The sequence below is a fragment of the Trematomus bernacchii genome, unplaced genomic scaffold (genome assembly GCF_902827165.1).
Source record: "Trematomus bernacchii unplaced genomic scaffold, fTreBer1.1, whole genome shotgun sequence".
Taxonomy (NCBI): Eukaryota; Metazoa; Chordata; class Actinopteri; order Perciformes; family Nototheniidae; genus Trematomus; species Trematomus bernacchii.
Window position 1 is genome coordinate 292331 of NW_022987941.1, and position 14738 is coordinate 307068.

Genomic DNA, 14738 nt, shown 5'->3' on the forward strand with positions numbered 1-14738 from the left:
TAGGGATAACAGAGATTATAGCGTTTGCAGACCATTTACATGCACTAAAAGCTATACAACACAAAGGGAAAGGGCCTCTTGAAATCACTCCATATGGCATGTATCATGGTTTTGATTTACTTATACTGCGGGTAAAAAACTACAAGTACATGTATGGACACACCAAGATAATAAGTAACAAGTCAGACAAAAATAAGGCTGCTTTTTTCTGGCCAAATCCAATCACACATGAAGCTGTCGTCTGTACCCCAAACTCACAGGAGAGAAATAAAGCTGTCGTCTGTACCACACACTCACAGGAGAGAAATAAAGCTGTCGTCTGTACCACACACTCACAGGAGCTATGAGTGTGTGGACGCCAGTGCTGACTCAGCGTTTCATCTGCTGATTGAAAGACAACATCGCCCTAAATCGTGCAGCATGGCATCACCCTGCCCTCACACACAGATCCCCATCAGGACCCTAACCCTTGTTACACTGAGGGGCTCTACATTAGTACAAGGTGTAGACATAACTCTTCTGGAACACTTCAGATCTATTCAAAAGGTGAACTCCAGATGTTCGGTTAGACAGGGAAGAGGAGGAGGAGTCATTAATACGAAGGTCACCATCAGCAGCCGAACCCTTCAAAGTGTGCGATACAGCATCTTATTTATACTAACCCACCCCTTTATAAATATGGTAACATACATTTTCTATCTTGTACAATTTGCACATGTTTACCGTAGTGTTCTGATTCCTAATGAAGGTAAACCTCACCGTGCTCAAAAGGCGAGAATGAGCGGCTTGTCCAGAAGTTTAGACGCCAATTTGAAAGGAATGGACAATGTGTGCATCTTCAGACAAAAGCTGATTGATTACTGGATTCAATATTGTGTGTTTTTGAACCAGAGTAATCCATTCTGCTCGGACTACACATAGAAATACTAGTCACTTCTGATTCTGCATTGTATTCTCTCTCGCTGCTTCATACTCATGCACAATCACGGCCTGTTGTCTAAAGCCAGATGCTGTGCAAGATAATGAGAAAGTTCCTCTGAGTAATGACTCCATTGTGGAGCCTTTAGAAATCACTCTCATCATGTATCCTCCGTTTGCATCGCTCCTCTAAACAGTCTGTTAGCATTCACCTCCACAGATAACATCCACACAACAACAACATGTCAGCTGCTACATGAGCTTTGTGAAAGCATGCATATTTACAGAAACACCTGGAAGGCGTCAACATGAACAGTGAGAGAGGGGATAGGAAACCAGGGAGGATAGGCGATGAGGAACTAAAGGAAAGGACTTGATTAGACGATAACGAGACACGATAACGAGACACGATAACGAGACACGATAACGAGACACGATAACGAGACACGATAACGAGGTGGAAAGAGGTTTCCCGTCATAGTTTAGATCAGGGGTGCCCACACTTTTTCAGCTTGGGAGCTACTTTTAAAATGACCACGCCCAAATGATCTACCTACAGGGCCCTGCCCAATCTGAGGCAATAACCACACTCTGAGGATCACTGTAACATCGCCCTGCACACATCTGGGTAGCATAGGACTAACACACACACACACACACACACACAGAAACAAGAGTGCAGACTCACACAGGTGAGCAGCCTTTTTATGAATTGTTTAAATGCTCAGCCTTTTGTTCTACAGCACCTTTGCAAAGCCAGACTCTCACACAGACATATTGGATTGTGTGAAGTTTGTGCTATCTGTAGTGTACGTTCACCTCCTCACCTTGCTGTCAGACATCCCTTTCTCACGGGGGAGTGAGCACACCAGCCTTCATTAACAAACACAGTAATTACAGCTCTCAGGACACAGGAGTCACTGGTCTGTCCCCTGATTGGATGGTTAGGAAGTGTGTGTTGTCCTATTCTAACTCCAAAGTTGCACAATAACACACTCTTGCTTACCAATCAAGCAGCGAAAGAGGTACACTTAGCGTGATATGGATTTTGCACAGGTCTGAACTTCCTGCTGCATCTACTCTAGGTAATACACTGAGTATAGAAAAGTACTTCCACGCTTTAAAGCATTGAGGGGGAAGAGGATCAGGTGTGTGAAGAGTGGATGTTTGAGAAAAGGCATCCTCATGCAGATCTTTGTGGACATGAGGATCTGATCTGCACGTGTGTGAGAGGAGAACGCTGAATCATGAAGTTGTTGTTTATTCCAAAACAACACAGGTTCTGATTTCACTGAAGACAGAAGCTACACACACACTCACACTCACACTCACACTCACACTCACACTCACACACACACACACACACACACACCTCTGTAATGGGTAACCAGCAGAGGACACTGGGATGACGTTATCATATCATTTATAGACAGTAATTTATACACACTTGCATTGAAACAGCTGATTAGTGAATGTGTGTGTTATGTGTGTGTGTGAGTGAAAATTGTATTTGTACGTCTTAATCTCAAACTGATGGCTTTACTGCTGCTTCGCCACCACACCAGTGTTCCCATAGATCTACTGGTAGTTATAGAAGTATGTCGTGCACCACTACTGACGGTCTGGCGTCCCACAGTCAGTAAACGCAGCGTTGCGTCTTTCATCCTGTTTTTCTAAAGCTCATAAAATAATAATTGCCCTCTCTCTGTTTTTTCCTTCTCCAGATATGGCTGGGATATTTCCAGCCGTAGCTGAACATGATGTAAAGAGTTAATTGAAGGGTCTTTCTTTTCTTCTAATGTGACTTTTCTCCAGCGTCAGGGAGTCTGGGAGGCTGATCTGAAACCAGTGAGACGGGGCAGCGCTGGGGGGCCGATGCTGGGAGACCCCCTCTTCTCCAAGGAGCTGGAGAACATGGGCAAGCAGCTGGCAGGTGAGTGTGTGTGTGTGTGTGTGCTGTGAGAGTCTGTAGAGGTTGCATCATGCTGAAATGTGCAAAATATACAGAAAAAGTAACAGCAAGTATGCGGCCGTAAACAATTCCCACAGTTCCCATTCCTTATGGATGATGCAGTGTGTGTGTTTGTGTTTGTGTGACGTGACGTGTGTGTGTGACGTGTGTGGGGACTGTAACTGTGCTACCAAGAATGCTCTTTATACTGCACTACATTTATAAGACACACTTGCACTCAATAGTTCAACACTCATGTCATTTTGAGACTGAATTGGTACATTACAAAATGTTATTCGTGGCATTTTTTTTTATCATAACTCCTGCAGTCAGGATCACTCTTTGTGAAATGTGTGTGTGTGTGTGTGTGTGTGTGTGTGTGTGTGTGTGTGTGTGTGTGTGTGTGTGTGTGTGTGTGTGTGTGTGTGTGTGTGTGGTGTGTGTGTGGTGTGTGTGTGTGTGTGTGTGTGTGTGTGTGTGTGTGTGTGTGTGTGTGTGTGTGTGTGTGTGTGTGTGTGTGTGTGTGTGTGTGTGTGTGTGTGTGTGTGTGTGTGTGTGTGTGTGTGTGTGTGTGTGTGTGTGTGTGTGTGTGTGTGTGTGTGTGTGTGTGTGTGGTGTGTGTGTGTGTGTGTGTGTGTGTGTGTGTGTGTGTGTGTGTGTGTGTGTGTGTGTGTGTGTGTGTGTGTGTGTGTGTGTGTGTGTGTGTGTGTGTGTGTGTGTGTGTGTGATCATAGAGTGTGTATCCACTTATGATCCAGATGAAAGCCCGCAGAGGAACGTCATGTGTCGCCCACTTGTTGTTTTATGTCCTCGAACGCATCTCCACATACCAGACTGATTCAGAGCACATTGATCAACAGCTGCTCTTTACACACACACACACACACACACACACACACACACACACACACACACACACACACACACTCCTCAGATGGCATTAATTTCTTCTTTGACGCCGACTCACTGAATATTGAGGCTTTGGGCTCCCAGCATGCACTTCACTGAAGCTGTTAGACGCTAATTCAACTCTTTCAACCTTTATTGGCTGCTAACACTTTCCACGCTCCCAGCCAGAGCCTCACTTTTCATCTTTACCCCAATTATAGCTGAGAAGTCCCCCTCCCCCGTCTCTGGAGCTCCTGTGCACTTGTCTGGGTTCTTTCCCCCTAAAATAGAGATCAATGATTCCTCACTAGATGTGCTATTGAGGGATATGCACACATACCAACACTTAGGGTACATTATTACTGATATGATGCATTAGATTTGGGACTATGGACATATTCTAACACCTTTTTCCATTAAACTAAGACTTTTAGGCTCGTTGCTCACATTTCATATAGTTAAGAGTCTGAAAGGTTTCCTGATGAATGATTTGTATGAATATACAGAAGCCGGAATACACAAGTAAACAAGGCTAATCATTTGACTAGATTTTCCCTTTTTGACCCTTTTGATGATCTGTGTGACTTCGGTGAATCATTACTGGTATGATGCTTTAGTTTTGGGTTGGATCAATTTAACCCATTTAATACAAAGTGCTCAGTGCATCAGACTTATATAAAGACTTTTGCTCCTAAAATAAAGTCAAAAAAAAGAAAAGTTTCTTGATTTGGGGCCAAAAATAAAAGTACAATTAGACAAGGACTAACATGCTTTCCGTTTTTTACACTTTGATCATTTCTGTGACTTGGTGACAAACCAACACTTTAAACACTAAAGTCTCACAATCATACAAACCAATTAACCAATTAATGCATTAGACCTACAGAGAGCTAAGATAATGACTTCATTCGAGAAGCATAAAGCGTTTAAAGGGATCCTGATTAGTTTGAAAGATGTGTGAAACATGGAGTAGTACCTCAAACTTCCACACTAACTAACCCATTTAAAATAAGACCTTAGTGCACTTAAGATATAGTTAGAAGACAGAAAAGCCTCCTGATTTAGAGCCAGAAATCCCGATCAAGCTAACGAGGGTTTGTGAAAGTATTGTGGTTCAATCTGTCCTTCACACTTTCCTTAATTGATTTATCTAACGCCACGTTTGAATGAGTCCTGGCTGGCAGTGTTTGTGCTGCAGATGAGAGCTAATAAAGTTATTGAGTTTCTCTCAACATCAAACACTGAGCCATCAGAAGGATTTGATGCTCCGGCTTTTGATCAACTCTCTGTAAGGATTTCAAAATAAAGCTGCTGGTAATGTCTCATTAATGTCGGGAAGCGCCTGGTTTGAAATCATGTGAACATGTGGTGTTTATCATTATTCCAGTAAATAGGAATATCAGCTTCATGGGAACAGGTCACTAATGAGCACTTCCTGTTTGGGTTATGATGATAACATCTCCGTGGTGTGGGCGGTTCGAGGAAGACTTCAGCGGCTAAACGACCGTTTGTTTATCAATTACTCACGCCGTGAAGCAGTGCAGAAAAGGCAGAAAGGTCAGGATGAATTGAAGTAACGTGGGGTTGGTTTTACACAGAAACTCTCTCACACGTAGTGCAGTGTGTTAGAGAGTAATCCAGGTCTTATTTATCCAGTTTTATTCTGAATCACACACACATTTCTCTTAAACCTTACTGTCTAAAACACGTCCATATAAACAGTCTCAAAGTGTCTGGAGTCATGTGTAAACAGATGTTTCATATAGTGTTGCTATTGTTAAACGCAGCCCCCATTTACATCACTTTACTATACTTTACACTTTGCAAAACTGAATAATATACCCCACTAATGGCATCTTGTGGACAAAGTTCTTGTTTTAAGGTCCCCTATTATGCAAAATCCACTTTTCCATGCCTTTTATACCTTCACATGTGACCTTTAAGACTACAGAGGATCATTTGATCAAGTTGAACTTCTTTTTTACACTGAGTTCTCTCTTGTGTATATATTAATATATATAAATACATGTATCCCTGCATCCTAGAAGCTGAAAACACACCCTTAGAATTACATTTTTCTGCATCCCAATGTGTGTTTATTGTGACAAAGGTCACAGGAGGCTCTGGACTTGTTGTTGTTGTTGTTGTTGTTGTTGTTGGGGATAGTTCAAACATTGAACTATCCCCAACGTTAAGTTTAGCCACCATAACTCTTTGGATTATTACAAACTGTAATGTCCCGACACGCCTTGAACGCACCACAACGTTTCTTTACGTATCTTCCAACAACGTTCAAACCAATGGAGGTCAAATGGTGACCTTTAGCTTTCTTCTACAACTCAGAGACGTAGCGTGCAGAATGCAGCGGGGTTTCATACACACACACACACACACACACACACACACACACACACACACACACACACACACACACACACACACAGAACACACACACACACACACACACATAGCTTCACACACAGCTTCAATCACACACACACACACACACATCTTAACACACACACATCTTCACACACAGCTACACACACAGACACACACACACACACACACACACACACACACACACACACACACACACACACACATAGCTTCACACACACTCACACACAGCTTCAATCACACACACACACACACATCTTAACACACACACATCTTCACACACAGCTACACACACACACACACAGGCACACACACACACAACTTCACACACACACACACTCACACACAACTTCAATCACACACACACATCTTCACACACACATCTTCACACACAGCTTCACTCACACACACACACACACACACACACACACACACACACACACACACACACACACACACACACACACACACACACACACACACACACACACACACACACACACACATCAGTGACGTCTCGCAGACACTTTGCATAACGAGATATCTGCTTCACATTTCAGAGTAAAAATGTTGTTTGCAGAAAGAGAAAAAGCCCAATTTGCTCAACAACAACAACAAGAAGAAGAAGAAAGTCAGGGGTTGTGAAATCCTTGTCATGCTTCTTTCTGTTATTTATTTAAACTCACACACACTCCTGGTGACTCACTCCACTCTCAAATGATAACTTTAAAGCATGCTTTGTTGAATCCTCAGTGCCAGGATTTAACTCATCACGGAAAGAATGAGTTAGATGTTGACGCGGGAGCTGGACGTCTCTCGTGTTTCTCAGACGAGGAAAACAAACTATTCTGTTTCTTTTCCCTCTGCGGATGAACTTGGAGCGTTTTCTGAGAGGAAGCTGCATCCACCGCAGTTTACAGCGACTATAAATATTGTCATCAGTGCCCAGAAGAAGGATTAAAGAGTGGAGTCTCGCCCACTTTAATGCTCCGTAAAAAAGTTTGTGAATCATCAGCTGCAGGACAAGAGGTCATAAAACATTCAACTTTATTCTGGAGCCTCTGTAAACATATTAAAACAGTTAGAACGTGCCCAAAAACGATATATATTGAAAATGCAAACTTGCAAATTCAGAGTTGAAAAAACAAAAGCTTTTTTGTTACAAGAAGCTCAGTTTTACAAAATAAAAGCCCCAGAAACAAACTTTTGTTACAAAAAGTGGGGTCATAAAAAAAAATACTTTATTCTGGAGCCTCAGTGAACATATTAAAACAGTTTTAACATGTGTGACCAACAACTATTTATATATTGAAAATACATTGTTGTTAATTACAGACATAGATAGCTTTAACATCCATTAAGGCTTAGCTTTTCAAAATAAAAGCCTCAGAAAGTAACTGTATCTTTACAGGAAGCTCAGGGATACTAACAGGGAGCTCCAAGTGAGGCGTGTTTTTCAAAATAAAAGCCCCAGGAATCAACAATATGGCTGCTGCTATGAAAACCTACTAAGCACCACAATCATCTTGAGTTTGAAATGTTATACTAACTTATCTCATCCCTCCCCCCTCAGAGGTGGAGAAGGACCTGGCTAAACTGGCAGAAGTGGGTAAAATGACGAGTCGTATCTCCAACAATCCTCTCTCTCTGCACCACACCCCCTTCCTCCCCCCGATACACCCCCCCCACCGCCACCTCCCCGACACCCTGCCCCTCACCATGGGCCGGACTCCATCTCCTAGCAACCTTAGCAGCAGGAGTACAACTCCCAGAACCCCCAGGACTCCCATAACTCCCATAACTCCCAATAGTCTGCTGAGGCGCTCCAGTTTTGACCGAGGAGCCCATAAAGAGGTGACCTTCAGGAGGTCAAGGAGCCGCCCTGTGACCCCCACCTGCCTGCCGGCCAGACCCCGACCCCTGCTGACCCCCCCGGGACTCAGCACCACCGACAGCCTGGGGGCCAGCCTGAGGGCGTACCTGTCAGAGGTGAGAAGAGAAACACACACACACACACACACACACACAACACACACACACACACACACACACACACACACACACACACACACACACACACACACACACACACACACGGAGAGTCATGGAGGTCCGTACAGTAGGAATCATGTTATGGTGGAAAAATGAGCTGTCCGAGGTTAGGAGGGAACACAGACAGACAGACAGACAGACAGACAGACAGACAGACACACAGACACAGGACACAAGACCAGACACCACAGGACACCACACAGACAGACAGACCAGACAGCCCGACACACAGACAGACAGACAGACCAGCCAGACAGGACATGACACCACAGGACAGACACACAGACAGACCACACAGACACACAGCCACACAGACAGACAGACAGGACCGACAGACACACCAGACAGACAGACAGACACACAGACAGACCACACAGACACACACACAGACAGACAGGACCGGACAGACAGACAGACAGACGACAGACAGACAGAACGACAGAACAGACAGACAGACAGACAGACCAGACAGAACACAGACAGACAGACAGACAGACAGACACACAGACAGACAGACAGACAGCAGACAGACAGACAGACAGACAGACAGACAGACAGACACACAGACAGACAGACACACAGACAGACAGACACACAGACAGACAGACACACAGACAGACAGACAGACACAGCACACAGACAGACACACAGACAGACAGACAGACAGACAGACAGACAGACGACAGACAGACAGACAGACAGACAGACAGACAGACAGACAGACAGACAGACAGACAGACAGACAGACAGACAGACAGACAGACACACAGACAGACAGACAGACAGACAGACAGACAGACACAGACAGACACACAGACAGACAGACAGACAGACACACAGACACACAGACACACAGACACACAGACAGAGTCAGGTCCTATTAATTGACCTACCTTTAAGCGAAACACAGACAACTAGCTGACTAGCTGTTCTTTATCATTATATTTAAGATATTACATGGAAGATGTATTATTACACACACACACACACACGCGCACACACGCTGGGGTTACTATTTATTTTAGCTCTCGGACCCCCAAACTCAAAAACAAAGTATACTAAATTCTTGTTTACAGATTAATTTGGCAGCAGACTCACATTTATGATATTTTTTCGTGCTTGTTTTTTATATTTCGGTCTTAAAAGTCACGTACTATTACATAAATGATCCTGTGTTTCTTTACATTGACAATAAGACATGTTCAGTATATGGAGAGCGACTGACTGCACTGAATATTTCACGCATTGAAATTCAATAAAACGTCTATTTGACTTATTAATCTTTAAGAAACCCGCAGTAATGGTATAAGTTATTGCTTTTTTTCTGATATTTCGGTCTTAAAAGTCACTAAATTGTTCCTAAAGAATATGTAAATCCTCTGTTTTGTTCATTACATGTAGAGGGACTGATTTCCTCATTTTCCTGACCATGTTTCCCGTGTCTCTGCCGTGTCTCTGCCGTGTCTCTGCTGTGTCTCTGCCGTGTCTCTGCTGTGTCTCTGCCGTGTCTCTGCTGTGTCTCTGCCGTGTCTCTGCTGTGTCTCTGCCGTGTCTCTGCTGTGTCTCTGCCGTGTCTCTGCCGTGTCTCTGCTGTGTCTCTGCCGTGTCTCTGCTGTGTCTCTGCCGTGTCTCTGCTGTGTCTCTGCCGTGTCTCTGCCGTGTCTCTGCTCCTCAGGATGAGTTTTACCAGCAGCTCCAGGCCATCCGGCAGCCGTGGAATATTCCCAGCGACACGGAGAGCGACGTCCTGGATCCTCCTGAGCAGGACAACAGTAAGACGCCTTTATATATATATTTAAACTCTGCATTTAAATGTCTATCATCTCCCCGTTCGTTGCTGGACGTTTCCAAAATCCTCACAAATTTGATAAACGGCCTCTAATGTTTCTAACCTCCCCACAGTTTCTTTTAAAGGCTTATTTCATTACTGCAAGCATTCAAGTGGCAACAGATCTATTAAAAAGTGCAGATTAATGTGCACTTATTCCTTGTAAACGTTTAATATGGAGCTGTCATGTGGCCTTTTCCATATTTCACAGAGGGGGTTCAATCCTCTAGGGGGAATTGTCACGTAAGAAATATTATCCTGGCTTCCTTTAAGAGACACATCTCGATCTAGATCCAGTAAAAAGCTGTTTTCTGGCTGGGACGCCGGGCAAGATAATACTCTAAACGTGCATACAATCAGACCTCCTTCCATGCTGCATACATCTCATGAATATATGTGGCAGTATGGTGCGATTTTCAGAGGCTTGTACAGTAGTTCAAAATCACTGAAATCAACTAAGAAAAATGTAAAATATAAGTTTTATATTAAAGTGTAGCTGTTCTTAGATTACATATATCTGCATTACAACTTGCTCAAGGCTGGATGCACTCAAATATGGATTATTATTATGATCAGATATATGGTCTGCAAACTGCCTAGATATGGTGAAAGTGCAAAGACAGTCAACAATGCTTAAGATTCATCCTCTGGGATCATGAATACTCAGAGAAAAAGGTCAAAAAGTCTCCAAAAAACCTCATATTTAATCCTCTTTGGACAATGGAAGGTGACACTGATGATATGTACAGTGTCTGTCAGGGAGGAGATGGAGACCCTATCTCTGAAATATCATTGTAATCTGACTGGTTGTTGTCAAGATATGTTGCTCTGTACCGACTTAACCAACTTCACTTTATATAAATCCACTGCTGGAGCAAAAAGGGCATCTGTGAAGTAAATAATGAACGATTCCCAAAATAGTATATGCTGTAAATTCAGAAATGTTCCCAAATGAACTCACCTAAACATCTCCGTCAGCTTTTCAAATAAAGAGCATGTGGGAATACAGCTCTCAGTGACGTCAGGAAAGAATTATATTCAAACGCAGATCAAACAGTGATTGTTTCTCACATGGAAATATTTCCCTCTGACGAACAACTCCTCCAGCTGTTAAATAAATATTCACTAACGGCACTAAAAGTCCTGAGTCGTGACAAAGCACTTTGTGGTGTGTGTGTGTGTGTGTGTGTGTGTGTGTGTGTGTGTGTGTTGTGTGTGGTGTGTGTGTGTGTTGTGTGTGTGTGTGTGTGTGTGTGTGTGTGTGTGTGTGTGTGTTGTGTGTGTGTGTGTGTGTGTGTGTGTGTGTGTGTGTGTGTGTGTGTGTGTGTGTGTGTGTGATGTGTGTGTGTGTGTGTGTGTGTGTGTGTGTGTGTGTGTGTGTGTGTGTGTGTGTGTGTGTGTGTGTGTGGTGTGTGTGTGTGTGTGTGTGTGTGTGTGTGTGTGTGTGTGTGTGTGTGTGTGTGTGTGTGTGTGTGTGTGTGTGTGTGTGTGTGTGTGTGTGTGTGTGTGTGTGTGTGCGTGCGTGTTGAATTGCCCATTAATAGCTGTATATATGCCAAAGTTAGCAAAGAGACTTTTTTAATGTGTAGTCCCTCGACAAGTTTTAAAATCATCCTAAAACTAATTATAAACATATCAGGATAATTAAATCATGCAACATATAGGCTCTAAATAATAACAAAAACACACGTGCTACAGTACATAGCAACAAGTTTAGGGTCTGCAGATAATTAAGCAAATACTTCTAATTGTCCCCATTAGTCATTTAGACACTTAAAATAGTTTGAGAAAAGACTTAATGAACCCTTTAAGATGATTGACCCACTTCCTGTCTGTGTTTCTCCACAGGTGGTGCTCGAGATGCCAAAAAGAGATCATTGTTTTCAGGTGAGCAAATCATCAATCCTCCAGAGTCTGAGAGTGAGAGTTTCTACACGATTTGCACGTCTACCTGAAAGAAAACCTGACCACATTAATCTGAACGAGAGAGATGAGTTATTGCTTTTACGTCTTCCGGATTATTTGAATAGAAATCCTTTTAGTGGGTTAAGTACATTCTTAGAATAAGGGAGAAATTGATTTAACTTCTGATTGACAGCTATCTCATTGGAGAAATAAGCATTATGGCATTCATAATTAATATCTAATTGTTTTCTATTGAGATTCCTGGAAAAGGGAAATGACAATAAAGATTTTTCATTAAAAAAGTTGATTCAAGAACAATGTTATTAGATCAGTATTATTGCTTATAGTTTATACGTTTATAGCGGATCAACTCACGCTTGGTAGTCCCAGTGAGCTCATCTGTAGAGCCACGACACGCTGTAATAACCGGCTGCCTCCACCTTCATTTATGGTGCGTTCAATGACACCACGTGGCTCCATGAAGTCACTCACTTCCTCCCAACATGTGGCGTTGGGAGAAAGTCTGTCTGGTGAGAAGTGAGGTCTGTCTGCGGTTGTTCTCTTGTGGCGGAGCAGCGTCAGAGAGCCCGTCTGGAGGCTCTTCTGAGGCACAAACACACTCAGAGCTCAAAGAAAACCTCACAGATTCAACCAAAACTCACTGAGTCTGCACCCAGTCGTTTACAGATCATCTGTTAGCAGGCATGTAGAGAAGAGCTGGAAGAAGTGAAAGTAGCTATGCTTGATTGTAAAGATACTGCATTTAAATGCATTCTTACTTAAGCAAAAGTACATAAGTATTAGCAAATTGTCTGAGGTACAAAAGTACTCATAACGGCTCATTTTATAATCATATATATGTTAGCTGCTGCTGGATTTATAACGGTGATGAGTGCACCAGCGTTGGACATTAGTAATGTACAGTATGGGTCCCAAGCATTTAGAAACTACAGGTGTTTATTAGCATAAATAAGCACTTTAGGGTATGGACAAGATTTCAATAAATGCTTGGATGAGTTATTGGAGGTGTGTGGGGGGGGGGGGGGGGGGGGGGGGGGGTGGGGGGTGTATTGCGGATTGCTAAATCCATTTCTGCACCCAGCCTCGCTATCCAGTATTTAAGTAAAGTAGCTATGCTTCATTGTAAAGATACTACATTTAAATTCATTCTTACTTAAGTCAATGTACAAAAGTATTAGTAAATGGGCTGGGGTACAAAAAGTACTCATGGCCCATTTTAGAATCATATAAGCCTCGTTTTCCAACTCAAAGTCTTAACAACAGGGACAGTGCATGTTAATAAATGATCCTAAAAACACATTAAAAGTACTTTAAAGTACTTTATAAACTGCTGCTGGCTGTGTTCATTATGTTGGCAAAGTGTATTTATTAGTTGATTTATGTTTTATATAAGCTTATAATCTGAATCTGTAAAAAGCTGTCCGATAAATATAGTGGAGTAAAAACAACAATACTGACTTCCAAGTTAAAGTATAAGTCCCTCCAAATTGAACTTAAGTACAGTACTTGGATACATTCCACCACTGCTATCGAGCCCTATGTGTTCCTAAATGTTGAGTTTGATATTAGAAGTGTAAAATATGGGTCCTCAGCATTTAAAACAGCTGGATGCTAACTTGCATTAGTTATTAGCCTATATGGACAATATTTCACCAGCTGCTTCACCAATTTGGAGATATATTCAAGGGGTTGGGGTTTTTGAGGATGCTTAACCCATTTCAGAATTCAAAGTGGACAAAAGTGCCCGTTTTGACTCATTGGGACAATTTCTACACATTTTGAGTTGATTCTGAAGAGATTTCCTTGCTTCATACGTTGGTCATACATTTCAGAGTCAAGAGAAAACGATGTCATTGGTGTGAATATTTACATTTCTTTCATTTTCTCACAACCTTTACTTTAAATTTCTGACATAAAACGTTGGGGTTGAAAGAGAGTAAAGAGTAGATCATGTTTGTCTCTGAATATTTCACGTCTGTTCCCGAGTGTTTCCCTCCTTATTAAACGTCTCATATTTCCCTCTCTCTCCACAGGTCTATAGTGACGAACTCCAGAGGCTCTGATCCAAACTATTATGCAAACCGCTGGACCTTTTCAATATGTGTACAGAGACAATTATTTTTATACTTCATAATGAAAAAAGATTGTATACTTTTTTCACAGATATTTCATAAACATTGTACTGTACGATAAAAACTGTCCAAATATAACTCCAGAGTACGGATATAACATTTATTTTTGTTTGCTCTTTAGCATGCTATTGCACTGTTACACACAACAGACTGAATGCTGTTATATTAAAATGATTTGGTGCACATGTCTTGATTATTTCTGTACTTTTTTTTACTTTAGTACAATGACATGTGATGGACAGGTCAATAAAATAAGACGGGAAGACACAAAGTATGAAATATAACTACCTAAATGGGAACAGAGGCTCAAAGTAAGTGAGTTTATCAAAGTGTAATGAGAGAAAGATCAATCAACATAGGGAACTAAGAGGATTTGTGTGTGAACGACGAAATGAAGGCAAAAAAAGTCTTAAAAATGTATTAAATTCATCTTAAAATAAGGCCTTAATTGGTGTTAAAATTGACTTTAATGGTGTTTTTTATGCTTATACTAACCAATTTGTTATTGAGTGGATCAATAATGTTGTTCACCTGCTAGGGAGGAACACATTTGGATATTAAAGTACATTTTGGAGCTCACTTTAGGCCCATTTTATCCCATGTTTTCAGCCCATTGAGTGCTCATTGGAAAAGGATGTGTGCC

The 14738-nt window shown here is 42.1% G+C and overlaps 1 protein-coding gene across 1 annotated transcript in view; it reads left to right on the forward strand.

Annotated features, from left to right (window-relative positions):
- Nucleotides 1–14478, forward strand: part of cunh8orf34 (chromosome unknown C8orf34 homolog) — a 68104-nt gene extending 53626 nt beyond the window's left edge. The window contains 5 exon segments of the mRNA XM_034115538.1: nucleotides 2734–2851; nucleotides 7731–8146; nucleotides 9885–9981; nucleotides 11886–11924; nucleotides 13997–14478. Coding sequence (XP_033971429.1) covers nucleotides 2734–2851; nucleotides 7731–8146; nucleotides 9885–9981; nucleotides 11886–11924; nucleotides 13997–14004 — 678 coding nt within the window. The 3' untranslated portion in view covers nucleotides 14005–14478.
- Nucleotides 14479–14738: the final 260 nt, after the last annotated feature.